The sequence below is a fragment of the Balaenoptera acutorostrata genome, chromosome 2 (assembly GCF_949987535.1).
Source record: "Balaenoptera acutorostrata chromosome 2, mBalAcu1.1, whole genome shotgun sequence".
Taxonomy (NCBI): domain Eukaryota; kingdom Metazoa; phylum Chordata; class Mammalia; order Artiodactyla; family Balaenopteridae; genus Balaenoptera; species Balaenoptera acutorostrata.
In genome coordinates this window covers 95,447,902-95,475,800 of record NC_080065.1, presented here as the reverse complement: position 1 = coordinate 95,475,800, position 27,899 = coordinate 95,447,902, and the positions used below count along the sequence as shown (strand labels likewise).

At 40.9% G+C, this 27,899-nt stretch overlaps 1 protein-coding gene across 2 annotated transcripts in view; it reads right to left on the bottom strand.

Moving 5' to 3' along the window:
- MCC (MCC regulator of WNT signaling pathway) overlaps nucleotides 1-27,899 on the bottom strand; it is a 430,278-nt gene that overhangs the window by 102,033 nt on the left and 300,346 nt on the right. For both annotated transcript variants that reach the window (XM_007192096.3, XM_007192097.3), the window contains one exon: nucleotides 9,768-9,881. In XM_007192096.3, the coding sequence (XP_007192158.3) occupies nucleotides 9,768-9,881 (114 nt within the window). The remainder of the gene's footprint in view (nucleotides 1-9,767; nucleotides 9,882-27,899) is intronic.

Below are 27,899 nucleotides of genomic sequence, written 5' to 3'. Positions count from 1 at the left end.
TTTCTCAGCTGAAGGCAAAGGTTACATTCCTATATTTTTCCATACGTATGTTTTTTCACAATGGTGGAAAGCCTCTATAATTTAATATTTCCTCTAAAATAATAGATATATCTTGATTTCCTAAACTATGATACGGTGCTAGGTGCCAATAGGGAGGGTCACCATGACACCTACCTTTGAAGGGAAATGTGGTCACAGCTTCCAAGCAGACTTCTCTGCTGGTGCATAAGAAACATGGACAGAATTGGAGGGGTGGGGGTGGGGGGAAGAAGAGATGATAGAATGGTGCTCTGGAGATTCTTTTCCCAGTGAAAAGAGAATACTGGAAAATAATTATCGAAACTCCTAGCCTCCAGATGAATGAATGACTGAGAAGACATAGCTCATAGTTGATTTGATGTTACAAATCAAAATCCCCTTGAGGTATCTCATTAAACACGCTTCACCCATTCCATGCACACTCATCATGCCCAGCCAAAGATGAGTGGAAGCGTTGCTCTCCAAGCTGAATGAAAAAATCCCTTGAGCTTTTCCAAGCTGTGGTGCCGGAAGAAGTGCATCAATTCCCACAAGGGCAACAGTGCAGGACGAAACAAGTCATTACCTGCAGGAGCCAAAAGAACTCAAGAAAACACTCTTGTTAAACAGCTCCCATTAAACTGCACAAGACCAAGCCCAGGAATGGGGCACTTCAGTGTGTTAAAAGTGGCAGATGAGTGGGGAGCACCCAGGACAGACAAAGCCATTCTGTGAGCAATCAGTGCCTTCCTGCCCTGGCGGCCTCCCACACAAGCAGGACTGGCCTGTTAAAATGAGGCCCAATTCAAGTATCACACTGCCCACGCCTCTCAGTGACCCGAGTTTCCGAGAGCGTTTTTTAACCCAGGAGGCTATGTGATTTCGGGTATTCTGTTTCACAAGGACACAGGCTAGGTCAAGCTGTATACTGCACCTCCCTATGAGAGTCACTTATGGGCAGGTATTCCAGTAAAGCCTCATTTAAGAAGGTAATATAACAATGACAACCAAACAGGAAAAAGAGTATTACTCCTATTACTACGTAACGTTTGCACAAATTTTTCAATTTTAAGTTACAAATTTAAGTACATTATAGAAAATTTTAAAGAATGATAAAAAGACATCCACTTTTTCATAATCCATTAACAAGATCCTTTTTCAAATGGTGTTCATTTTTCTCCAGTATTTTCTTATGTATGTGGGGCACCGCCAGGACCACCATAAGGGATGCACATCACATAAGCATCAGCACCCTGGTGGCAGCCTGCAGGGGCGTTTACCAAGACTCTGGTTCACCTCCATCCATGCACATGCAGGAATATTTCTCCCCCACGAAGCTGAATAAGGCCATGTGACTTGCCTGTCCAGCAAGATATGAGTGAATATACACCATTTTTGCCTAGAAGCCTTTAAGCGCTTCTGCAGGCTTTCCCATATTCTCTTCCCCTGGGCAACACTCCAGATGGTAGAGGCTCTCAGCTTGGGAGGCTGGGTGAGGACAATGCAGCAGAGTTTCCTGCCACTCCCAGTGAGCTCCCAGCAAGAAGCCAAAAAATAAACCTTTGATAATTTAAGCCACTGAACATTTGGGGTTATTTGTTATCATTGTATATCCTGATGATACAACCACTTTATGGATGAAAACAGAGCAAATGCACAGGGACTATTTATTAAAACCCAGATAGCAAACAGAACGCTCTGCAAAATCCTCAGAGTCAAGGGGCTGAGGCTGTTTTAGCCACAGCCTTCTCGCCTCTACTCCCTTCCAGCTCCCTGAGCTGTGGGCTTAGCTCCTCCTTACCATTTACCTAAAGACCTCAAGTGGCAGCAGAGTGATGTCCCCTTGGTCTCTTACCCCGAACCACCTCTGGTGAACTCCAGGAAACATGAACATTATGCCTTACAATACCAGAGGAGAGTTAGGAAACCCAAATAGCTCTCTCCTCAAGCCCCTGGGAGCACCGAAATAGAAAAGTAGACATAAGGGGGTATAAAGCAGGGAATTCTACGTCCCTCCAGCTCCCATCAAGCCAGCTTTAGCTACCAAAGTCAATTACTCAGCAACAACTTTCTGAACAGAAAGCAATGGCGGCTTCTTCTAGCAAAACTCGCAGATGAGGGATTACTTTCGCCTCCTTACTGTATAGAAACATCTCACATAATTTCAGCTGAGCAAAAATAAGAAATGGTCTTAAACAACATGCTACTGCTTTTTTTTTCTTCTATTATTACAGAGAATTTTACCCAGGGTCCTCCAACCTATATTCCATTTTTGACTGATCCTACAGTACAGCAAAGCCAGAAAGCCTAGGCTTGCAGCATCTTGCCTGCCATGAATTTCTGGAGGTCAGTATCATTAGGAAGTTGGATTTCTCCTGCAACTACAGACTTTCAGTTTGAAAGGCAAAGAAAAAAAAAAAAGATTGGGATTAGATAGGATGGAATTTTGCTTTTCCTGAATTTCATCTGGAGCTTAATACATACCCTGAGCTTTTTCTCTAGGTTTCCGCTCTCCTATCATGATGATGAAACAAATATAAAATCTATATAAATACTTGTCTCTAGCCACATAAATGGGTGAAACTGCCTATATGCAAAAATGTTTAATAAAAGCAAGCAATATCATCATTACAACCACTACGAATAAAACCCTTTAGGCTCATCTCTGCAACTGGTGCAATCCAGGGATAAAGCTGTGAGTCAGCCTTGAGACAGACTGGCCTGAGAACTTGAGCCCTTGTTGGAAAAACCCTGCGTAATGCGGTGACGCTAAGAAGCTTTATGGTTTTGTTAATGTTCTTCACTGGGTTTTATCTTATTCCACAGAGGCCACTGATCTTTAATCATCACATTAGTCTCAGCTGTCAAACCTAAGGGGGTATTATAAACTCCATTCTTGAAAAATGCAATGCCATCATTCATTCGTTAACCCTCTCAACCATCGTGGGAAGAGGGTCGGCACCACTCCCTTTTAAAATACGCTAAGAAGTTATGCTACTTTCTCAGGGTCACACTGGATTGATCACAAGTAATACCACTCAGGATATTTCTACCCTCATTCAAAGTCCTTGCCCAGGTTCTCCCGAGGGGTAGGGTGGGGAACCAAGCCAACTAAACAAAGAGGCTCAGCACAAATGGAAACGTCATTGACAAAACAAAACAGCTAGAGCAGTGTACCGAAGAGTATAAACAAGTAAGGAAGGAATGGGGGGAGGGAGATCCTGGCAAAGAGAAGGCATCCATACTACCTCTGTAAGTATCTCATACAAGAGAAAGATGAAAGAAAACACTCTCTCCATTACATTTAATGAAAACTATGTTTGTCTTCTTCCTAAAAGTCAAGCAGTAGAAAAGTCAGAACACTTGCTACCTAAAGATAGAGAGCTTAGAAACAGAAGGTGTACTGTATTACTACTGACCAATTTCAAAGGGGCTCAGAAGCTTGTTTTGATATATCTCCTTCTGTAGTACTTTTTAAAAATGCAGTTAGTGAAAATAATTGTTGGTATTAAATGCAAAGAAAATATGCTGAAAGCATCAAATCAGTACCGTATATAACCTTCGCCACTTTCCCACCAGGTTGTTCCCCAAGAAGGTGTTTAGTGTTGGTGCAAATCGCATGTGCGGGTCTGAGCACCTGTTTGATTTGGGAGGGTAGATACTTAAACCAAATTAACCTGTGCCCTATTCCCCACCCTCTTTGAGATCCCCAGGGCAGCCTGGGCAGCTTAAAAAACAATACAGGATTAGTACAGCTATGGATTCCCAGGAAACCTAGATTCATACCCTGACTTTAGGTGCTTTCTAGCTCCATAATCTCAGGCAAGATATTCAAATTCCCTAAACCTCACAATTTCTTCATTTGTAGATGGGAATGTTAAGGTATTCTCAACACAGGTCATTATGAGAACTCAGTGAGATAAAGCATGCGGAATGCTTGCTATACTGCTTGGCATAAAACAGAGCTAAAGAAGTGTGGTGATCATCACTATTGGTATAGGCACTGTTAATCAGATCCCCCAGGAAGCTGTGATGGACAGACTCTAAGGTGACCATATGATCCCTGTGTCTCCTTTGTGTGATTACCATCTCACTGAATCTGGGTGGGACGTGTGACTGCCTTTAACTAACACAATGTGGCAAAGGTGATGGGATGTCTCTCCCATAATTGCATTACATTATATAAGACTGTCTTGCCAGAAGATTGATTCTAGAATCTTTCTCTCCATTGCTGGCTTTGAGGAAGCAAGCTGCCATGAATTCTACAACCACAGAGAAATTCTGCTAATGACGTGAGTGAGCCTGGAGGTGAACTCTCTCCCTGTTGAGTGTCCAGACGAGCGTGCAGCTCTGCCCACACCTTGACTGCAAACTTGCAGAGAACCTAGTTAAGCCATGCCTGGGACCCTGATGCACAGGAGATAATAAATGTGTAAGATAATAAACGTGTGTTTTTTTGTTTGTTTGTTTTTTTTACGTGTGTTGTTTTAAGCCAGTAAGTTTGGGGCAATTTGTTACACAGCAGTAGAATACAAATACAGAAGCACTTTGCCTTCCCTATCACATTGGTATTGGGGGGTCCTTTACTTAGCTCTTCCCTTCCCATCACTATTAAAACTCCACCGACTTCTGCCCATGTATAATGAGCCTTCTTTTACTCAACTAGTTCTAGTATCACCATTAATAATTACTCAACAGATTATGAAGCTCTCTTTGATTATTTCTGATGAACAAAAGCACCATTTATATTTTACATTTTAATCATAGCTCTGTAATATTTAGAGAGCTGGTAAAACTTACTAAAGCCACAGACTACACATTTATACACAAACTTGCTCTTCCACCATCTGGTAAAGCCTCAAACACGAATCACCAAGGCGTGTAACACAGAAAGCACGGCACAGACACTTCCTTGTTCTTAATTTTTCTTGCATAAATCTCATCTTTATAAAAGGAATAAGCCTGGCAAGACTAACCTTTTTCTTCATGTTCTTTCCTGGGTCCCAGTATCTGAATTGGGAAGACATTTCCAGTGAAAGGAAGAGTAATTTTTAAGTATATTTACTGTAAGTATACAAGCAAGAGAGTCAACTAATGGTACTGTGATGTAATCATCAGGGGTAAAACCAGCCAACAAAACTATTACATGAGATTATCTTGACCATAAGTTAAGTCAAAAGGGAGCTGAATCAATCCCTAACATAGGAGACAAAAAGTTTCCCATTCTCCTCTTATCATCCTCTGCACAAGCTGCTCTGTCTTTGAGACTTAAATTTTAACAAAAACCTTCCTGGTCATCTTTTAAAATCCAAGACTGAGGTACATGCCAGCTTCCAGTTAAAAGCACTCACAATTTCTTTTTCCTAAAAAAAAAAAAAAAAATTCTCACCAATAAGGACTATTAACAATGGCTGGCTTTACACCAGCTTAACACCATTCTATTTTTTCTTTAATGCAAAAATAACTACTTTCTCAAAAAACAAAAAACACCTTAAGAAACAACAACAAAGCATTTAAAAAAGTTTTAATTCACCAGTCCACTATAAATATTATAATGCTGTCTTTCCAGTTTTTTCTATCACATTTTTGTTACTTCTATAATCAGAAGGAAAATATTAAGTTTTCATCCAAGTAAAAATTGAAAATTTCTGTCTCTGTAACATCCTGTATGAGGAAAGAACACTGGTAGCCTTGTCTTGGCTCTGGGGCTGGCTGCTCATTTGACCTTGGGTAAGCAAGTTAACCTCTCTGGATTGCCTGTCAAATGTGGAAGTAGATGATTTCAAGTACAAAAGGTCTTTCCTCTCTACTCGAACAGTCTAAGATTATGAAACATGAGTTTTCAAAACCTGCCATAGGTCATTCTAGACCAATGACTGTGGCAGCCTTGTTCTTTTAATCTCTCTGAATTCCCACACAAATATAGAGAACCTACACATCAAAACCAAATGCTTAGAGATAAGGTATCCTCCTGAACAACAAAACAGAAGCAGGTAGGGACAAACCAACAGCATCCACAAGACCTAAATGGTGTCTGTGTGGGCAGAAGCAGAAGGAAGAAACAAGGCTGAGGGATCCGAGAACTGGAAAACCCCAGAACAGCCGGTAAGTATACACAGGAAAGTGAGGAGGGCCAACTGGGAGGGGTTTTGCCTGAGCCAAGAGTGAGTGAGCAAGGGGCCCACAGTAAGATCTGAAGGGGCTAAGGCAGCTAGTCCCTATGAACTTTCAAGACTGGCCCTAGGACTCCCGGCCAGGAGGAGAAACTGCTGGGAGTAGGATCAAAATTGAACAGGATGGGGTAATAGAGACAAAGGAAAGACCAGATCGAGATAGAAGCAGGTGAGGGGAACAGAGCCATGACGTGTCAGAAAGCAGGTTGCCATATTCGTGAATACAAGGAAGCTCTATGAACTTAAAAAGGCCATGTTCAACTCTGCCTCCTAAAAGTTCAAAGAAACTATTTTTCACATAAAAATGAAAAACAGAACAGTATTGAGGGCAAATCCCACATAAAGTTACAAGAAAGTAGAATGAAAAAAAGAGCAGAATAACATCCCTATAAACCATGAAAGCATGTCACAAAATAGAGAACCTCTCTCTCCACAAAAAGTCCCAAACAATAGACTACTATTTCAAAATAAGCTAAAAGATTTAAAAAGATGAAATGACATAAAACATGGAAGAACATAATTCAAAATTAGAAAAACTCAGAAAGAAGGTAATAGAACACACACACAGAAAAGAAATAAAATAAAAATGCATAAATATATAACTAAGCCAGAAGGCACAAAGGAGGGGATAAATACAACATATAAGGCCTAAGAAAAACAGAAGATGGAGAACAGGAAAAACAAGGTAAAAAGGGAGAGATATAAAGGATTTGAGATAGTGACAGATACTGAAGACAGGCAAAGAAGATCTAAGATATAAATAATAAGCATCCTTGAAGAAAAAGAAAAGGCAAGGGAACAAAACTAATATTAAACACTATAATTAGAAAAAACTTCTCTGAAATTAAAAAAGAAGATTACAGGGCTTCCCTGGTGGCGCAGTGGTTGAGAATCTGCCTGCCAATGCAGGGGACACGGGTTCGAGCCCTGGTCTGGGAAGATCCCACATGCCACGGAGCAACTGGGCCCGTGAGCCACAACTACTGAGCCTGCGCGTCTGGAGCCTGTGCTCCGCAACAAGAGAGGCCGCGATGGTGAGAGGCCGCGATGGTGAGAGGCCCGCGCACCGCGATGAAGAGTGGTCCCCACTTGCCGCAACTAGAGAAAGCCCTCGCACAGAAACGAAGACACAACACAGTCATAAATAAATAAATAAAAGAACGTGAATTTCTAAATAAAAAAAAAAAAAAAAAGAAGATTACAAAATATAATCAAAAGAAAACACAGCAAACATGAGAATATCAAACCAGAATGATTAAGAGTTACTCTAGTAAAATTACTGGAAGGAAGGAAGGAAGGAAAGAAGGGAGGAAGAAAGAAAGAAAGAGAGAGAGAGAGAGAGAGAGAAAGTTGTATTATTAACAGACTTTGAGAGCAACACTCTCTTTGCCAAAATAGAATAAAGAAACATATTCAAGTAAAGAAAAGATGAGTCAAGGGTTTTATAGCCAGCAAGAATGCCTTTCAAGTATGAAGGGCAGAGACACATTGTTATTAACAAGCAGAAAGCTGGTGAAGATTATTCCCATGAGTCCTCCCTGTGGAAATCTACTAGAAAATAGCTTCAGGCATTAAACAAACAAACAGAGGGACATTGACATAAAGACCATGGTAAACATGAAATATATAATTTACTTGTAGAAGACTAAATGAGGACTAAATGGAGAAAGTCTAAGATGTAATGGCCATAGGGTCAGGCAGTGTGGATATAGTACAGTTGCAAAAGACTGGGAGAATGAGGAAAGCATAGTGAAAAAAAAAACTTTAAAAAATTCTTCTCAGTAACTGTATTTGTTATGATAGTATTAATGTTATTATTTGGAGACTGATTGTATATAATATGGAATGAAGCAAACGAGTAATTATGGAATATTCTTATCCAATCATCCTCGGTAAACTTCAGAACCAAGATTTTTAGTGTGAAAGAAAGGATATACAAACAAAATACAGAAGCTAAGTAAAAGAACCCTGTAGTCTGAATTTAAATTGGAGAAATTATTATGAGCTCCTAAGGTATTTTATCTTAAAATGTATAAATACATACATATGTAGATAAATAAATAAGTAAATAATTTCCTGACTATGTTTATAAAAGAGGCCTAAAAATAATGACCAACCTAGAAGCAATAAGCACCCTTAGCACCCAGATTGCAGTCTTGAAATACCATTTTCTACAGAGAAAAACCAAGGCTACATGGAGAATGCTTAATTCCAGGTTTGGAGTGAGAAATGTACTAGATGAGCCTGGAGTAAGTACTAGGCTCATGTCAAAAGACTCAGGAGCCAACTTGAAGAGGTTCTTACTGGCCGAAGATAGTATACTTTGAGTTTCTACAAGGAAAATAATTACAAAGGACTGAAACCCAAATATGTTTAAATCCCTAAGTTCATAATATTTTAAAAAATAATTGGGTACTTTCAGAGGATCATAAATAATTCATTACCTTGAAAAATGTTAAATGAATCAAAAGAATGAAGCAATGATTCTGCTTTTCCTCTGTGAATTATACCATTGTTTCAATAAATCATAGATGATGGGAAATGTCTCTATAAAAGCACTTCAATTAATAACTGAGAAAGAAATGGTAGAACTAAAATATCATGATTTTGTAAAGTCTTGATGAATCAGTGAACTTGGGCATTGAGTATCAAGATAGCTGCTAACATCTCAGAAGGCAAGACAACCAGATACTATGTGCTTCCCAGTGGAAAAACAAATACCCTCTACAGTCTTGCCAGAGGGACTGGCCATGAATCTGACTGGTCCTCTGGATCCAGGGCCATTCTGCAGGAAATACAGGGGACAGAGGAACACGCTGAACTGCACATTGGGTGAACAATCAGAAACATCTGGACTGTGGGAAACTCCATAGGTCAAATGGCCAGCTTTTAAAAGACTAAGTATAAAACCAATAAAGAACGGAGGGAAAACCTGTGGATTAAGAGATTCAAAGGAAACACGTACTTTTTAAACAGGCAAGACAAAACTCCACTGTCTAGGGACACACAAACTCCAGCGATAAACCGTAAAGAAACAGGAAATATGACTATAAAAGTCATGTGGGGGGCTTCCCTGGTGGCGCAGTGGTTGAGAATCTGCCTGCCAATGCAGGCGACACGGGTTCAAGCCCTGGTCTGGGAAGATCCCACATGCTGCGGAGCAACTAGGCCCCGTGAGCCACAACTACTGAGCCTGCGCGTCTGGAGCCTGTGCTCCGCAACAAGAGAGGCCGCGATAGTGAGAGGCCCGCGCACCGCGATGAAGAGTGGCCCCCGCTTGCCACAACTAGAGAAAGCCCTTGCACAGAAACGAAGACCCAACACAGCCAAAAATAAATATAAAAATAAATAAATAAATAAATAAAAAATATTAAAAAAAAAAAGGCATGTGGGGAGGAAAAGTGGGATTGGGATGGGACATAAGGAGGGACTTCTGGGATGACTGTCAGGTTCTAATTCTTGACCTAGACAGTGGTCATGAGGAGGTCTGCTCATCAAACCGTCATCTGTTTTGTGGAGATTTCTATATCTGTTTCATCTTTAAAAATAAAAAAAAAACCCTTCCAGATCCCTTACCTGTGCCTTGGCCAATTTCTTTTCCAGAAGGTCTCGTTCCCTCTCCGTTTGCTGCAGACGTTTATTAAGCTCCACTATATCTCCCTTGAGTGATGCCAGGGCTGCCAAGTGAAGCTGCAGTGACGGGAAGAAAGGAGCACAAGGTTAGACCCTTCGGCAGAAACTCATTTCCGGTAATTAGTGTGATCACATAAAAATAGGTATCATCTACAATGGGACACCTTGGGTGATATTAATCTCAGGGGACAATGGACAGAAATCAGGTGTGTCACAGGCAAGCTGGATTATCTGGTCACCCTAAATGTAACAGGGAGAACACTATTACGTGTGGGCAGTAGGACCTAATTTTGGATGGTCTAATAAAAATAGAGAGGAAAGCTGCTCATTCTAAGGGCTTTCTCCAAGTTACTCAGCAAGGATGAGATTAAGAGCTGGTGTGGACTGCCTGATTCTCAAGAAGCAAGGAAAAGGCAGGACCAAAGTAGCTTTTACCTTTGGGAAAATATGCGAGTTGAATGGGGCAATTCAATTTTTTTCAATTCAATCACCCATACTGCCGCATGTCCAGACAGACCAAAGGGCTGAGTATTAAGAAAAAAAAAATGGGAGAGCTCATTGTTTCCGACGTTCTCCTCCTCAAGTTGACGCATTAATTTTCTTGCCAGCTCCTCCTTCTTCATTGTTCCCCAGACAGACTAGATCGACCAGATGATGCTTCTGTGCAAGCAGGCCTCTCAGAAGCAGAACCGGGACTCTGATAAATTATGCTATGGCGAGAGAAACCAAGAATCCATCGCTCTACCTTTCCCCAGCCAACTCTCTCAGGGTAAGCGGAGCAAGAAAGAACGTTCTTCAGCAGATTAACAAGCGTATCACGCACTTCCAGGATCTCGACCCGCTCAGCTTTCAGGTTCTGCACACGGAGTCTGGGATGCACACATGCCTACCACACATGTGCCCCCTGTGGCTTTGCAGGTGGATGGCTGGGACCATCCTTAACATCTGTTCAACCACGGCTCCTGGAGCAGCACCTTCCAGCCTTCCTTGCCCTCTGAGTCACTACCTTCGCTGTCTTCACTGTCAATCCCAGGTGGAGCTCAGACCATCCCTGAGCTGAATTCCACATGACACTTGGGTGAGTGATGCGAATCAGAGCAAACCCTCCCTCTTTATAGGGTTTCTGTATAGCTTCTGCCAAGAGGATGTAAAGTAAGGAGTAAATAAATCTGATCTTTCAAGATGGACACAGTGCAGCGGCACACAACTCCACTTTGAAGATTTTAATTTCAGGTTTAGAAAGATGCTCTTTTCTGCACCCTGCCCCTCCACGCTGCGTGGAGGCTAGGGGGCTTGGGGGAGGGTGAGTAGGCGAGAAGGAGACATAGGGCAGGGGCTAGGGTTTCAAAGTGGTTGTTTGTGAGACTATCACAGCAGTGACTGTGACTTCACTTAACTGCATCGGGGCTGCAAACCAACAGATCAATAGACGATTTGAAATCAGGAATGCTTGAAATTTAAAAAAGGAAATGTCAGGCAATCTGGTGGTATTTGCCTTCTCATGTAGGGCTAGGGCCACTCAGAAAAGGTCACTTTGGGTTTCAGATACAGGGTTTCTGTGATGAATTCTCAGCACAAATACCACAGTGTTTCCATTGTACAATTTTTTGGAGGCAGTTTTGCTCCCAGCGTGGGGAGAGGGACACAAATTCACTCCCTTACATAGCTGGGTTGCCCCTTCTGCCTCTGAACTGTCAATCTGAGAATGTTCCTTTAGCGACAGACACTGTGGTCTGCTATGCTATTATGTGTGGTCTTGGGAGAAGACCCACCACCTCACCTCTGACAGGAAGGATGAAATACATGGAGAGCAGACATGTTCTTTAAGATATATGGGAGCAGAAACAAGGATCCCAACTATGAGAGCCTAGACATGCTTCCTCTCTCATCCATCTCCCCTCCTACTTCTGGGGGAAAGGGCTGCCTGCAGGGGTTGGGGGAGAATTCGGGGGAAAAGCTGACAGAGGAGACTATATACTCCATACTGACCTCATGAACTGGGCCAGATGGGGAGACACACAGAGTGGTTATTTCCATCACAGTACAGGGCAGAGGGGTCCAGGCTGGGTCACATCCTATGGAGGACAGCCCTGGGCTGAGAGACGATAACACCAGCACTCCGGATTGCCAAAGTATCCATCAGATGTGCTTGTGGGGCAAGTCCCTTCGCTTCCCTGGATAGAAGATGCCTATCTATCAAATAAGAATTGATCAGTTTTTCTTTTTTTTTTTAAATTAATTTTATTTTATTTATTTTTGGCTGTGTTGGGTCTTCGCTGCTGCGCGCGGGCTTTCTCTACTTGCGGCGAGCGGGGGCTACTCTTTGTTGCGGCGCATGGGCTTCTCACTGCGGTGGCTTCTCTTGCTGCGGAGCACGGGCTCCAGGCACGCAGGCTTCAGTAGTTGTGGCTCGCGGGCTTAGTGGTTGTGGCTCGTGGGCTCTAGAGCACAGGCTCAGTAGGTGTGGCTCACGGGCTTAGTTGATCCACGGCATGTGGGATCTTCCCGGACCAGGGCTCGAACCCGTGTCCCCTGCATTGGCAGGCGGATTCTTAACCACTGCGCCACCAGGGAAGCCCCTCAGTTGTTCTTAATTTGAAGATTCCTTAAGAATCTCATGAATGTGATGGGCCCTTCTCCTAGAGGAGAGTATAAACTTGATGCTTACGCATGTGTTCCGCCTAATTAAGATGACGACACACCCCGGAATCTATCTATGAACTCCAAACTAAGAACCATCTGGACTAGACGCCAGCCCTGTGATGCCCCCAAGTTTTGCAGACGGTGTCAAGTGTCATAACCACAGATGTCTGAGTGGAGGAAAGGCCCTCGGCATGTGGCATCTCCCACTTCCACATCTGCGAGTGAGGACTGAAACCCGGAGATTGACCTGCTCACTCCAGGTCCCATGGAAAGCCTAGCATCAGAACCAAGGCCACCATGCCCCTTCCTCACTATGCAGTGTTGTATGTGACAGTGATTTTCAGGGTTTTTTTTTTCCTGTGGATGAAAACTTTACTTAAAATGTTTGCCTCTGATTATAAAAATAATGAATATGTAACAGAAAAATAAACTGGAAAGTTGGCATTCTAACTTTTTGGTGGTGGCCTTTGGGTGGTTTCAAACTCTTCTGGGATGCTTTCCTGTTTAATACTTTTTTTTTTTTTAAAGAGAAAGTGGCTTTTGTATTAAAGAAACAAGAGTTGTCATAGTGTTTTCTGCAGGTGAAGGCTGTAGCATAAAAACCGTAAACGGTTATTATCTTTCCCTGCTGCATCTTCTTTCCCTGTCCACCAGCAATTCTGATAGAAGGTAAAACTTTAAAAACCAGGTGCAGTATCCACTTGTTCCTTAGTGTCACTGACAAGTACTCAGCAGACGCTAACTACAGAGGTTGGGAGGTGCAGTGTGGAAAGAACAAGTTGCAAGATGTGTTGCTGAGAATGTGGCTGACCGACCCCTCTCTCATTCCCACAACTGAGCACGGGATAAGTCCTGTTCTCACCACAAGGAAGAGTGGACACTCCCTGCCAGCTTCAGCTCCGGAGCTCCCCTGTTCCACCTTGTCAATCACCCAGTACTCAAGAGCTGACTGGATCTCCTTCTTTTGGGGTTTCACCCCCCCCCCATTCTGGCAGACCTGGTGGTATCCCTGCAAATTCAATAGCTAGAGAATTTCGAGCAATGCTACAAGTATTATGACAGAAACTGTGTAGACCTGTGTCAAGCCCAGCATTAAAAAAATAAGAGAATACAGGTCTTTCCGGGTAATTTTTTTTTTTTAAAGATTTATTGATTGATTGATTGCCATGTTGGGTCTTCGTTTTTCTGTGCTAGGGCTTTCTCTAGTTGCGGCAAGCGGGGGCCACTCTTCGTCGCAGTGCGTGGGCCTCTCACTATCGTGGCCTCTCCTGTTGCGGAGCACAGGCTCCAGACGCACAGGCTCAGTAGTTGTGGCTCACGGGCCTAATTGCTCCGCGGCATGTGGGATCTTCCCAGACCAGGGCTCGAACCCGTGTCCCCTGCATTAGCAGGCAGATTCTCAACCACTGCGCCACCAGGGAAGCCCCCCAGGTAATTTTTAAAAGGAGTGACAGTGGGTTTAAATCCTGGAAAGAAAAATTTACCACAGCAACCAAAACTGTCAACTATCTATAATAGAAAAATTATATTTGCATCATTTTTCAGGATCTCTTTACTTATATTCTGGCTTCTGAAATGGCCTCTACCTTGATTCAGACACATGAACCTCAAAGTACCATTAAAAGATGTTTCACTAACCAAAGAGAAAGAAAATATATGACGTTTGCAGTCTGTGCTGGTCTCTTCCCAAACACACTTTTCTCTTCATGCTCAGGAACAAGACCTCAATTTTTTGTTGGTCAGACTACTGCTCAGCTGAAATATCCCAGTTCCCAGCCTCCCTTGCAGCTGGAGCTAGGTGTAGCCATGTGACAAAGTTCTAGCCAAGGAGACAGAAGCAAAAATATGTGGAAGTTCTGGGAAAATCTTTTTGAGGGAGGTCATGCTGTTTTTCTCTTCCTCCAGCCTTGCTGCTTGGTATATTAATGTGATGGATGGAGCTCCAGCAGCTATCTTGCTTCAGAAAGATGAGGTCCACACTGTAGGGAGTGGAAGGTGCCTGAATCCCTAACAACTCTGTAGAGCCACCCTACTAGCTTTGGACTGCCTAACTCCAGACTTCTGTAATAGAATAGCAAGAACAGACCTCCGCTGTACAGACCACTATTATGTTGTGATACTCTGGCAAATGAAGTTGATCTGAGCCTAATTTATAAAGAATCAGATAAACCTGGGTTCATATCTCATTTATGATACCTGTTGGGGATTTGTCTTTGGACAGTTGATTTAACTGGTATTTTTATAAATGGGTTTTTTTGCTGTCGTAAAGGCAAAATGAGATGGCCATCCATAAAATGACCAGCATAGTGTCTGAAACCAAGTAAGCATTCAACAATGTGCATTTCCTCTTTCCCAGCCAGGTTTTAAGTCAGCAAATTTCAAGTCAACAACCTTCTCAGATGAAGCCTCACTATAGGTAGTGAGAGGTACATTCAGATGAGGAAGTAACACAGTTCTGTCTTGGAGCAGCACACTTCCTGGTGGTTAACAGCACAGGAATGAGAGGCCTTAAGCCTAGGGACTTCAGCAGAAGTCCCAAGGCTTAAGGAGCTCACTGTCAGGGCTCTTAATTCTCTGTGAAATTTTAACCCAAGGCCTCAGCAATGTTGGGATGGGACCATGACACTTCCTAATACAACTTCGGGCCTAGCACATGAAGGATATAAATCCATGCATACCTCACATTTCTGGAGATAAAAGATACTAATTCCCTAGGCTGTTTTGAGCCCGGCTTCACATTCATTTTACAGTGTGTATCCAAAGGAAAGTAAACCACCTGGAAATTTGGCTTCAACACAACTGTCAAAATGGTGGTTATTTTTGGATGAAACCTTACTTGACTAATATTTCACAGTTCAGCTGGCTGTAAAGACAAGCTTGCGAAGCCTCTGAGAGATAAGGTGTCCAGCTGCCGGGAGCCCGGGAGAGGAGCAAGCAGTGCCTTTGTGACGGTCTCTCCTGGTGGTTGGCTCCTGGGCTCTGTGGATAGATGTGCTTCCTGTTACCCATTAGTCATGAGACAAAGGGCTTCACACTTCTTAGGATGCCCTTTTAAGCCAGCAGCCCAATGACTCTAATGAGCCCCCAGGAGCACCACTGTGTACTTATGGTTGTAAGATGCTTCTTTATCTTGCTACTACTGGCAATAAAAACAATGGAACAGATGCCGGTGCTTTCCTGATCACTTGGCATCCTCCTATGCATTATCCCACTGGGTCTCCATCACACCACACCTCCATGGCCTACAGGGAGGCTATGATTCCCAGTGTGCTGAGGAACAAGTACTCTTCCCAAGGGCCACAGCTGTTGAAGGGGTCCAGAACCAGAATCGAGGCTGCCAAATTCTAGGCCCACCATTTTACTCATCTTTCTGGGACTTGGGTCTGCTCTTTCACAGCACTGCCTTCAAAGGGACCAAAGGCTTCCACAGCCACACCTGAAACAGAGGAATGAGTTCATCCCCAAGTCTCCATCCAGAGACCATAGAGAGATGAGACCATGGTGAGATGGCTGAGCTGGCCTTTTCCGCTTTGTTCGCAGGTAAGCTCACTCAGAGCAAACTGTGCTTGTTCTTTCTCTCCCTGTACTTGGTCTGGCTACCTGAGATGCTCCTGTAGGCCATTCACTGCCAGGGTACCTCTATTTCCCTCCCACCAGTGATGATGGGAATGCCCATCCTGTCCTTCTAAGTGGGCCACTTGCCCTCCAGATGCAAGGTATACAACATAGTTCTTGCTCATATTTGAGTGAGACAATGGGTAGTGCCAACTTCTTCCACTTAGTGAACTGTTCTCTTCCTTAAAGGGGAAGAAATAAGGGCAACTAACCTTTACTGAACACATATTCTTTTCTTTTTAGAGACAAAAATATTTATTTAAAAATAACATTAATTAACCCACTATATGCTGAACACACACTCTTGACAGGTTCTGCACTAAGTGCTTTCTACACTTTACCTAATTCAATCAGCTACAGAGTCCCGCAGAAGAAAGGACACAACCCCAGTGCCAAGCTTTGGGAATATTTTAAGAATTCCAGGCAACTCGATAGTAGTAAGTCATAACATTAATAGTTAACATTTGCTGAATGTTTAACGGGTACCAGGCACTTGGGCTAAGCACATTTCATGCAGTACCTCATTTAACCCTCACCGCAATGCTATGAGACAGGTATTATCACCTCCTTCTGACAAATGAGGAATCAAGGCACAGAGGAGGGACAGGAAATCAGCCCAAGGGCAGGGAACTGATAAACAGTAGAAGACATATTAACACACAGACACTCCATGCTCTAATCGTCTCTGCTATGTGCTTTGCTGGTACTTCCAACTCAACATGCCACTGCCCTCCTGGCTTGCAGGATACACATGTGTGCATGTGTGTGCATGTATGTGGATGGGTGGGAGGATGTGGAGTGGGAGGTCAGATGTGCACACTGGCAGAGGCAGGGACAGGGGGTGAAGCAGGGGGCAGCAGGAGATGGCAGGGCGAGCCCTCTAGTGACAATGATGAAGCTCGGGGCTGGGGGTCAGCTCAGCTCAGTGTTAATTTGGAGACTCTTTAACTTTCTGTGCTTTTTCATCTTTTTGAGAAGGGTCTGTACCAGATGGCCCCACTCTGAGTTCTGTGCTTGGGGCTCTGCATACTTTATTTGCCCACTGGTCCCAGAATGGATTTGCTGAAGCTCACTTCCCAAGGAAGCTTCATTTATATACAGAACTGATCAGCAACAATCTTTCCCCTAGAAATTTAAAAAGTGCTCAGAATCGCACATAACCTTACGGCTGGCGAGGGAATTCAAGAACATCTAGTTCAATTCCTTCATTGTAAAGGCATTAAACAGACTCAGAAAAACAAGGCTCATCAAATTCAGATTTCCTCATTCCCTATCCAGAGGCTTCCTGCTCTCCCATATGGCAATCCAGGAGCTCCTGGGTAGTGAATAAATGTCTATATCCAGCCCCATCCTTCAAAATAGCAGGAGACATCTGTACACGAGAAAGCAGCCTCATTCAGCTTCCCCTGCAAGACTCCCCACATGCCGGGTGCTCTAATTCAGATACATACAGAACAAAATCCCTGGCAAAAGGGGAATGTTCCTTGCCAGATGGACACAATCAGGCCTGTTCAGTGGCTTCCAGGACTGGAACATTCCTATTCACAGCTAGAATTCCAGCTAGGGGCACCTACTGTGTAATATTTCAAGAAAGGATGCTCATAGTCTTGAAATGTAAAAACTCATTAAACACCATCTACAAGATTGCCCCCCTGTATGCTAATCACTTTTTGCTGTCCTAGACCAACTCAGAAAACAGGAGCTTTTTGTCTTTCATTTTATCTGATGATTTCATTGGTCAGTAGTCCCTGAGTTACTTTTTAAACCTCCATTGAAGTTCAGTTGTCGAAAACAGCACTCTAAATCCCCTTCAACGTGGTAGCACTAAAATACCATCCAATAGACAAATTGATCCCATCCAAGAGTGCCTGATGTAGGTGATGGTGCCAAGTCACAAAGCAGGACCCAGGTACCAACTGTGAAAACAGTAACACCATTATTCCTAGCACCCACCTAAGGCAAATGGCTGGGAGAAGGCTCTCTAGGAGGGGAGGTGTCCAAGACTGATCCTCCCAACTTTGAAGATAACCCTCAATCCCACTCCATCTGCAAAAATATGCTCCTCTAAAAATGAGCCACACTGAATTTGTACATTGCCTTGGGTAGCATGGTCATTTTATCAGCATTAATTCTTCTAATCCAAGAACAATGTATATCTTTCCATCTGTTTGTGTAGTCTTCAATTTCTTTCATCATCTTATAGTTTTCAGAGTACAGGTCTTTTGTCTCCTTAGGTAGGTTTATTCCTAGGTATTTTATTCTCTTTGATGCAATGGTAAAAGGGATTGTTTCCTTAGTTTCTCTTCAGATCATTCGTTGTTAGTGTATAAGAATGCAAGAGATTTCTGTGCATTAATTTTGTATCCTGCAACTTTACTGGATTCATTGATGAGCTCTAGTAGTTTTCTGGTGGCATCTTTAGGGTTTGCTATGTATAGTATCACATCATCTGCAAACAGTGACAGTTTTAATTCTTCCCTTCCAGTTTGGATTCCTTTTCTTTATTTTTCTTGTCTGATTGTTATGGCTAGGACTTCCAAAACTATGTTGAATAAAAGTGGCGACAGTGAACATCCTTGTCTTGTTCCTGATCTTAGAGGAAATGCTTTCAGCTTAGCACCATTGAGTATGATGTTAGCTGTGGGTCTGTCATATATGGCCTTTATTATGTTGAGGTATGCTCCCTCTAGGCCCACTTTCTGAAGAGTTTTTATCATAAATGAATACTGAATTTTGTCCAAGGCTTTTTCTGCATCTACTGAGATCATCATATGATTTTTATTCTTCAATTTGTAAATGTGGTGCATCACATTGATTGATTTGCAGATATTAAAAAAAATCCTTGCATATGAACTAGAACAAATATTTTAAAAATTTGTATGGAAACACAAAAGACCCCGAATAGCCAAAACAATCTTGAGAAAGAAGAACAGAACTAAAGGAATCATACTCCCTAACTTTAGACTATACTACAAAGCTACAGTAATCAAAATAGTATGGTGTACTGGCACAAAAAGAGACACACAGATCAAGGGAAGAGAACAGAGAGCCCAGAAATAAACCCACGTACTTATGATCAATTAATTTATGACAAAGGAGCCAAGAATATACAATGGAGAAAAGACAGTCCTTTCAATAAGTGGTGCTAGGAAAACTGGACAGCTACATGTAAAAGAATGAAATTAGAAAATTCTCTAACACCCTATACAAAAATAAACTCAAAATGGATTAAAGACCTAAATGTAAGACTGGATACCACAAAACTCCTAGAGGAAAACATAGGCAGAACACTCTTTGACAAAAATCATAAGCAATATTTTTTTTGATCCCTCTCCTAAAACAAAGGAAATAAAAGCAAAAATAAACAAACAGGACCTAATTAAACTTAAAACCTTTTTCACAGCAAAGGAAACCACTGACAAAACAAAAAGACAACCTACTGAATGGGAGAAAACCTTTGCAAATGATATGACCAATAAAGGGTTAATATCCAACATATATAAACAGCCCATGCAATTCAACATCAAAAAAACAAACAACCCAATAAGAACTGAATAGACATTTTTCCAAAGAGAAATGCAGACGGCCAACAGGCACATGAAAACATACTCAACATCACTAATCATCAGGGAAATGCAAATCAAAACCATAATGAGATATCATCTCACACCTGTCAGAATAGCTATCATCAAAAAGAACACTAATGTCAGCAAGGATGTGGAGAAAAGGGAACCCTCATACACTGTCGGTGGGCATGTAAATTGGTGCAGCCACTGTGAAAAAGTGTATGAAGGTTTCTCAAAAAAGTAAAAATAGAACTACCAAAGGACACAGCATTTCCATTCCTGGGTATATATCTGAAAAAACCACAAACACTAATTCGAAATGATACATGCACTTCAATGTTCATAGCAGCATTATTTATATTTGCCAAGATATGGAAGCAACCTAAGTGTCCATAAACAGATGAACAGATAAAGAAGATGTGGTATATATACACAATGGAATACTACTCAGCCATAAAAAAGAATGGAATTTTGTCATTTGCAGCAACATGGGTGGACTTAGGGGGCATTATGCTAAGTGAAATAAGTCCAACAGAGAAGGACAAATACCGTTATGATATGACTTATATGTGAAACCCAAAAAATAAAACAAACTAGTGAATATAACAAAAAAGCAGCAGACTCACAGACACAGAGAACAAACTAGTGGTTACCACTGGGGAGAGAAAAGGGTGTAGGGGAAATATAGGGGTAGAGGATTAAGCAGTACAAACTATTAAGTATAAAATAAGCTACAAGGATATACTGTACAACACAGGGAATAAAGCCAATATTTTATAATAACTACAAATGGAGTATGACCTTTAAAAATTGTGAATCACTGTATTATACACCTATAACTTATATAATATTATGCATCAACTATACTTCAATAAAAAATAAAAATGTCACATAATTTTTACTGGAAATGATATTAGCTAACATGTGGACGTGTGCTATGCACTACTGCTATATTTAAAGCATGTAACATGCATGCACTTTCTTAATTATTCTTCACATAGCCTTTGGAATAGGTACTGTTGTTAACCCCAATTTAAAGAGGTAGGACTTGAGGCTTAGAAGTCCAGTAACTTACCAAACTAGTAAGTGGCAGAGCTAGAATGAAAACCCTTGTCAGTCTAACCCCAGAGCCTGGTTTACAACCATCATGCCTCATGCTTTGCAACAGAATACCCTAGCACTGCTGAGATCCTTTCATGAAACTATTGAGAAGATAAGGTCTCAGACAGAGAGTTCTTTTTATAAGAGGGGAAAAAGCACAACTGCAAAATTAGCATGAGGGAAAAGGTATTAATTCTTTAAAACTTCCAACATTTTGAGAAACACAAGACCATTAAGCTGATATCAGACCCAGGAAAGCAGAGAAAAATTAATCTCCAGATATGTCCATACCCGATCGATGAGGGAAAGTTAACAAGGGAAATATTGAAGTGTAGGTGAAAAAGCTCTAACTAAACAGTACATGGGAGGAAAGGTTATCTTAACTGATAAATCTTAAAAAATAAAAAATCTAAACAGAATATTTTATATATATATATATATATATATATATATATATATATATATATATACACACACACACACACACTTTAAAATTTACTATAGAAGATGGCGGAGTAGAAGGACGTGCTCTCACTCCCTCTTGCGAGAGCACCAGAATCACAACTGGCTGCTGGACAATCATTGACAGGAAGACCCTGGACTTCACCAAGGAGGACACCCCACGTCCAAGGACAGAGGAGAAGCCACAGTGAGACGGTAGGAGGGGCGCAATCAGAGTAAAATCAAATCCCATAACTGCTGGGTGGGTGACTCACAGACTGGCGAACACTTATACCACAGAAGTCCACCCACTGGAGTGAAGGTTCTGAGCCCCACCTCAGGCTTCCCAACCTGGGGGTCCGGCAAAGGGAGGAGGAATTCCTAGAGAATCAGACTTTGAAGTCTAGTGGGAATTGATTGCAGGACTGTGACAGGACTGGGGGAAACAGAGACCCCACTCTTGGAGGGCACACACAAAGTAATGTGTGCATCGGGACCCAGGGGAAGGAGCAGTGACCCTGGGGGAGACTGAACCAGACGTACCTGCTGGTGTTGGGGGGGTCTCCTGCAGAGGCGAGTGGTGGCTCTGTTTCACCGTGGGGATAAGGACACTGGCAGCAGAGGTCCTGGGAAGTTCTCCTTGGCGTGAGCCCTCCCAGAGTCTGCCATTAACCCCACCAAAGAGCACGGGTAGGCTCCAGTGTTGGGTTGCCTCAGGCAAAACAACCAACAGGGAGGGAACCCAGCCCCACCCATCAACAGTCAAGTGGATTAAGGTTTTACTGGGCTCTGATCGCCACAGCAACAGGGAGGGAACCCAGCCCCACCCATCAACAGTCAAGTGGATTAAGGTTTTACTGAGCTCTGACCGCCACAGCAACAGTCAGCTCTACCCACCACCAGAGCCTCCCATCAAGCCTCTTAGATAGCCTCAACCACCAGAGGGCAGACAACAGAAGCAAGAAAAACTACAATCCTGCAGCCTGTGGACCAAAAACCACAGTTACAGAAAGACAGAGAAGATGAAAAGGCAGAGGGCTATGTACCAGATGAAGGAACAAGAAAAAACCCCAGAAAAACAACTAAATGAAGTGGAGATAGGCAACCTTCCAGAAAAAGAATTCAGAATAATGATAGTGAAGATGATCCAGGACCTCGGAATAAGAATGGAGGCAAAGATTGAGAAGATGCAAGAAATGATTAACAAAGACCTAGAAGAATTAAAGAACAAACAAACAGAGATGACCAATACAATAACTGAAATGAAAACTACACTAGAAGGAATCAATAGCAGAATAACTGAGGCAGAAGAACGGATAAGTGACCTGGAAGACAGAATGGTGGAATTCACTGCTGCGGAACAGACTAAAGAAAAAAGAATAAAAAGAAATGAAGACAGCCTAAGAGACCTCTGGGACAACATTAAACGCAACAACATTCGCATTATAGGGGTCCCAGAAGGAGAAGAGAGAGAGAAAGGACCAGAGAAAATATTTGAAGAGATTATAATCGAAAACTTCCCTAACATGGGAAAGGAAATAGCCACCCAAGTCCAGGAAGCGCAGAGAGTCCCATACAGAATAAACCCAAGGAGAAACACGCTGAGACACATAGTAATCAAAGTGGCAAAAATTAAAGACAAAGAAAAATTATTGAAAGCAGCAAGGGAAAAACGACAAATAACATACAAGGGAACCCCCATAAGGTTAACAGCTGATTTCTCAGCAGAAACTCTGCAAGCCAGAAGGGAGTGGCATGAAATACTTAAAGTGATGAAAGGGAAGAACCTACAACCAAGATTACTCTACCCAGCAAGGATCTCATTTAGATTTGATGGAGAAATCAAAAGCTTTACAGACAAGCAAAAGCTAAGAGAATTCAGCACCACCAAACCAGCTCTACAACAAATGCTAAAGGAACTTCTCTAAGTGGGAAACACAAGAGAAGAAAAGGACCTACAAAAACAAACCCAAAACAATTAAGAAAATGGTCATAGGAACATACATATCGATAATTACCTTAAACGTGAATGGATTAAATGCCCCAACCAAAAGACATAGACTGGCTGAATGGATACAAAAACAAGACCCATATATATGCTGTCTACAAGAGACCCACTTCAGACCTAGGGACACATACAGACTGAAAGTGAGGGGATGGAAAAAGATATTCCATGCAAATGGAAATCAAAAGAAAGCTGGAGTAGCTATACTCATATCAGATAAAATAGACTTTAAAATAAAGAATGTTACAAGAGACAAGGAAGGACACTACATAATGATCCAGGGATCAATCCAAGAAGAAGATATAACAATTATAAATATATATGCACCCAACATAGGAGCACCTCAATACATAAGGCAACTGCTAACAGCTATAAAAGAGGAAATCGACAGTAACACAATAATAGTGGGGGACTTTAACACCTCACTTACACCAATGGACAGATCATCCAAAATGAAAATAAATAAGGAAACAGAAGCTTTAAATGACACAATAGACCAGATAGATTTAATTGATATATATAGGACATTCCATCCAAAAACGGCAGATTACACGTTCTTCTCAAGTGCACACGGAACATTCTCCAGGATAGATCACATCTTGGGTCACAAATCAAGCCTCAGTAAATTTAAGAAAATTGAAATCATATCAAGCATCTTTTCTGACCACAACGCTATGAGATTAGAAATGAATTACAGGGAAAAAAACGTAAAAAAGACAAACACATGGAGGCTAAACAATACGTTACTAAATAACCAAGAGATCACTGAAGAAATCAAACAGGAAATAAAAAAATACCTAGAGACAAATGACAATGAAAACACGACGACCCAAAACCTATGGGATGCAGCAAAAGCGGTTCTAAGAGGGAAGTTTATAGCTATACAAGCCTACCTAAAGAAACAAGAAAAATCTCAAGTAAACAATCTAACTTTACACCTAAAGAAACTAGAGAAAGAAGAACAAACAAAACCCAAAGTTAGCAGAAGGAAAGAAATCATAAAGATCAGAGCAGAAATAAATGAAATAGAAACAAAGAAAACAATAGCAAAGATCAATAAAACTAAAAGTTGGTTCTTTGAGAAGATAAACAAAATTGATAAGCCATTAGCCAGACTCATCAAGAAAAAGAGGGAGAGGACTCAAATCAATAAAATCAGAAATGAAAAAGGAGAAGTTACAACAGACACCGCAGAAATACAAAACATCCTAAGAGACTACTACAAGCAACTTTATGCCAATAAAATGGACAACCTGGAAGAAATGGACAAATTCTTAGAAAGGTATAACCTTCCAAGACTGAATCAGGAAGAAACAGAAAATATCAACAGACCAATCACAAGTAATGAAATTGAAACTGTGATTAAAAATCTTCCAACAAACAAAAGTCCAGGACCAGATGGCTTCACAGGTGAATTCTATCAAACATTTAGAGAAGAGCTAACACCCATCCTTCTCAAACTCTTCCAAAAAATTGCAGAGGAAGGAACTCTCCCAAACTCATTCTATGAGGCCACCATCACCCTGATACCAAAACCAGACAAAGACACTACAAAAAAAGAAAATTACAGACCAATATCACTGATGAATATAGATGCAAAAATCCTCAACAAAATACTAGCAAACAGAATCCAACAACACATTAAAAGGATCATACACCACGATCAAGTGGGATTTATCCCAGGGATGCAAGGATTCTTCAATATACGCAAATCAATCAATGTGATACACCATATTAACAAATTGAAGAATAAAAACCATATGATCATCTCAATAGATGCAGAAAAAGCTTTTGACAAAATTCAACACCCATTTCTGATAAAAACTCTCCAGAAAGTGGGCATAGAGGGAACCTACCTCAACATAATAAAGGCCATATATGACAAACCCACAGCAAACATCATTCTCAATGGTGAAAAACTGAAAGCATTTCCTCTAAGATCAGGAACGAGACAAGGATGTCCACTCTCACCACTATTATTCAACATAGTTCTGGAAGTCCTAGCCACGGCAATCAGAGAAGAAAAAGAAATAAAAGGAATACAAATTGGAAAAGAAGAAGTAAAACTGTCACTGTTTGCGGATGACATGATACTATACATAGAGAATCCTAAAACTGCCACCAGAAAACTGCTAGAGCTAATTAATGAATATGGTAAAGTTGCAGGTTACAAAATTAATGCACAGAAATCTCTTGCATTCCTATACACTAATGATGAAAAATCTGAAAGAGAAATTATGGAAACACTCCCATTTACCATTGCAACAAAAAGAATAAAATACCTAGGAATAAACCTACCTAAGGAGACAAAAGACCTGTATGCAGAAAACTATAAGACACTGATGAAAGAAATTAAAGATGATACCAACAGATGGAGAGATATACCATGTTCTTGGATTGGAAGAATCAACATTTTGAAAATGAGTATACTACCCAAAGCAATCTACAGATTCAATGCAATCCCTATCAAAGTACCAATGGCATTTTTTACGGAGCTAGAACAAATCATCTTAAAATTTGTATGGAGACACAAAAGACCCCGAATAGCCAAAGCAGTCTTGAGGCAAAAAAATGGAGCTGGAGGAATCAGACTCCCTGACTTCAGACTATACTACAAAGCTACAGTAATCAAGACAATATGGTACTGGCACAAAAACAGAAACATAGATCAATGGAACAAGATAGAAAGCCCAGAGATTAACCCACGCACCTATGGTCAACTAATCTATGACAAAGGAGGCAAAGATATACAATGGAGAAAAGACAGTCTCTTCAATAAGTGGTGCTGGGAAAACTGGACAGCCACATGTAAAAGAATGAAATTAGAATACTCCCTAACACCATACACAAAAATAAACTCAAAATGGATTAGAGACCTAAATATAAGACTGGACACTATAAAACTCTTAGAGGAAAACATAGGAAGAACACTCTTTGACATAAATCACAGCAAGATCTTTTTCGATCCACCTCCTAGAGTAATGGAAATAAAAACAAAAATAAACAAGTGGGACCTAATGAAACTTCAAAGCTTTTGCACAGCAAAGGAAACCATAAACAAGACGAAAAGACAACCCTCAGAATGGGAGAAAATATTTGCAAATGAATCAACGGACAAAGGATTAATCTCGAAAATATATAAACAGCTCATTCAGCTCAATATCAAAGAAACAAACACCCCAATCCAAAAATGGGCAGAAGACCTAAATAGACATTTCTCCAAAGAAGACATACAGACGGCCACGAAGCACATGAAAAGATGCTCAACATCACTAATTATTAGAGAAATGCAAATCAAAACTACAATGAGGTATCACCTCACTCCTGTTAGAATGGGCATCATCAGAAAATCTACAAACAACAAATGCTGGAGAGGGTGTGGAGAAAAGGGAACCCTCTTGCACTGTTGGTGGGAATGTAAATTGATACAGCCACTATGGAGAACAATATGGAGGTTCCTTAAAAAACTAAAAATAGAATTACCATATGACCCAGCAATCCCACTACTGGGCATATACCCAGAGAAAACCGTAATTCAAAAAGACACGTGCACCCGAATGTTCATTGCAGCACTATTTACAATAGCCAGGTCATGGAAGCAACCTAAATGCCCATCAACAGACGAATGGATAAAGAAGTTGTGGTACATATATAGGATGGAATATTATTCAGCCATAAAAAGGAACGAAATTGAGTCATTTGTTGAGACGTGGATGGATCTAGAGACTGTCATACAGAGTGAAGTAAGTCAGAAAGAGAAAAACAAATATCGTATGTTAATGCATGTATGTGGAACGTAGAAAAATGGTACAGATGAGCCAGTTTGCAGGGCAGAAGTTGAGACACAGATGTAGAGAATGGACATATGGACACCAAGGGGGGAAAACTGCGATGAGGTGGGGATGGTGATGTGCTGAATTGGGCGATTGGGATTGACATGTATACACTGATGTGTATAAAACTGATGCCTAATAAGAACCTGCAGTATAAAAAAACAAACAAAACAACTAATACTAAACTTTCATTGGGTTATTTGTATGGAAATATGTTAATATAAATGTTTCAGACATTACATGAAATTTCTAAAAATCTTATATTTGTATTTGTATGGAAATATGTATGGAAATATGTTAATATAAATGTTTCAGACATTACATGAAATTTCTAAAAATCTTATATTTGTATTTGTATGGAAATATGTATGGAAATATGTTAATATAAATGTTTCAGACATTACATGAAATTTCTAAAAATCTTATATTTGTATTTGTATGGAAATATGTATGGAAATATGTTAATATAAATGTTTCAGACATTACATGAAATTTCTAAAAATCTTATATTTGTATTTGTATGGAAATATGTATGGAAATATGTTAATATAAATGTTTCAGACATTACATGAAATTTCTAAAAATCTTATATTTGTATTTGTATGGAAATATGTATGGAAATATGTTAATATAAATGTTTCAGACATTACAGGAAACGTCTAAAAATCTTATATGTTCTGGTATAATGTTATAAGTAATAATCCTAGTTATTACTTTAAAATGTATATCTCAGAAATAACTAATTTTCTTGTCAACTGCATTATTATGAACTTTCATCAAATCTTTAACCATGGTCATTTTTAAGTCTTTTGTCATTTACAGACAGTTCTGGGTGTACTCTGATGATTTTGCAAATATGTTCCTATAAAAG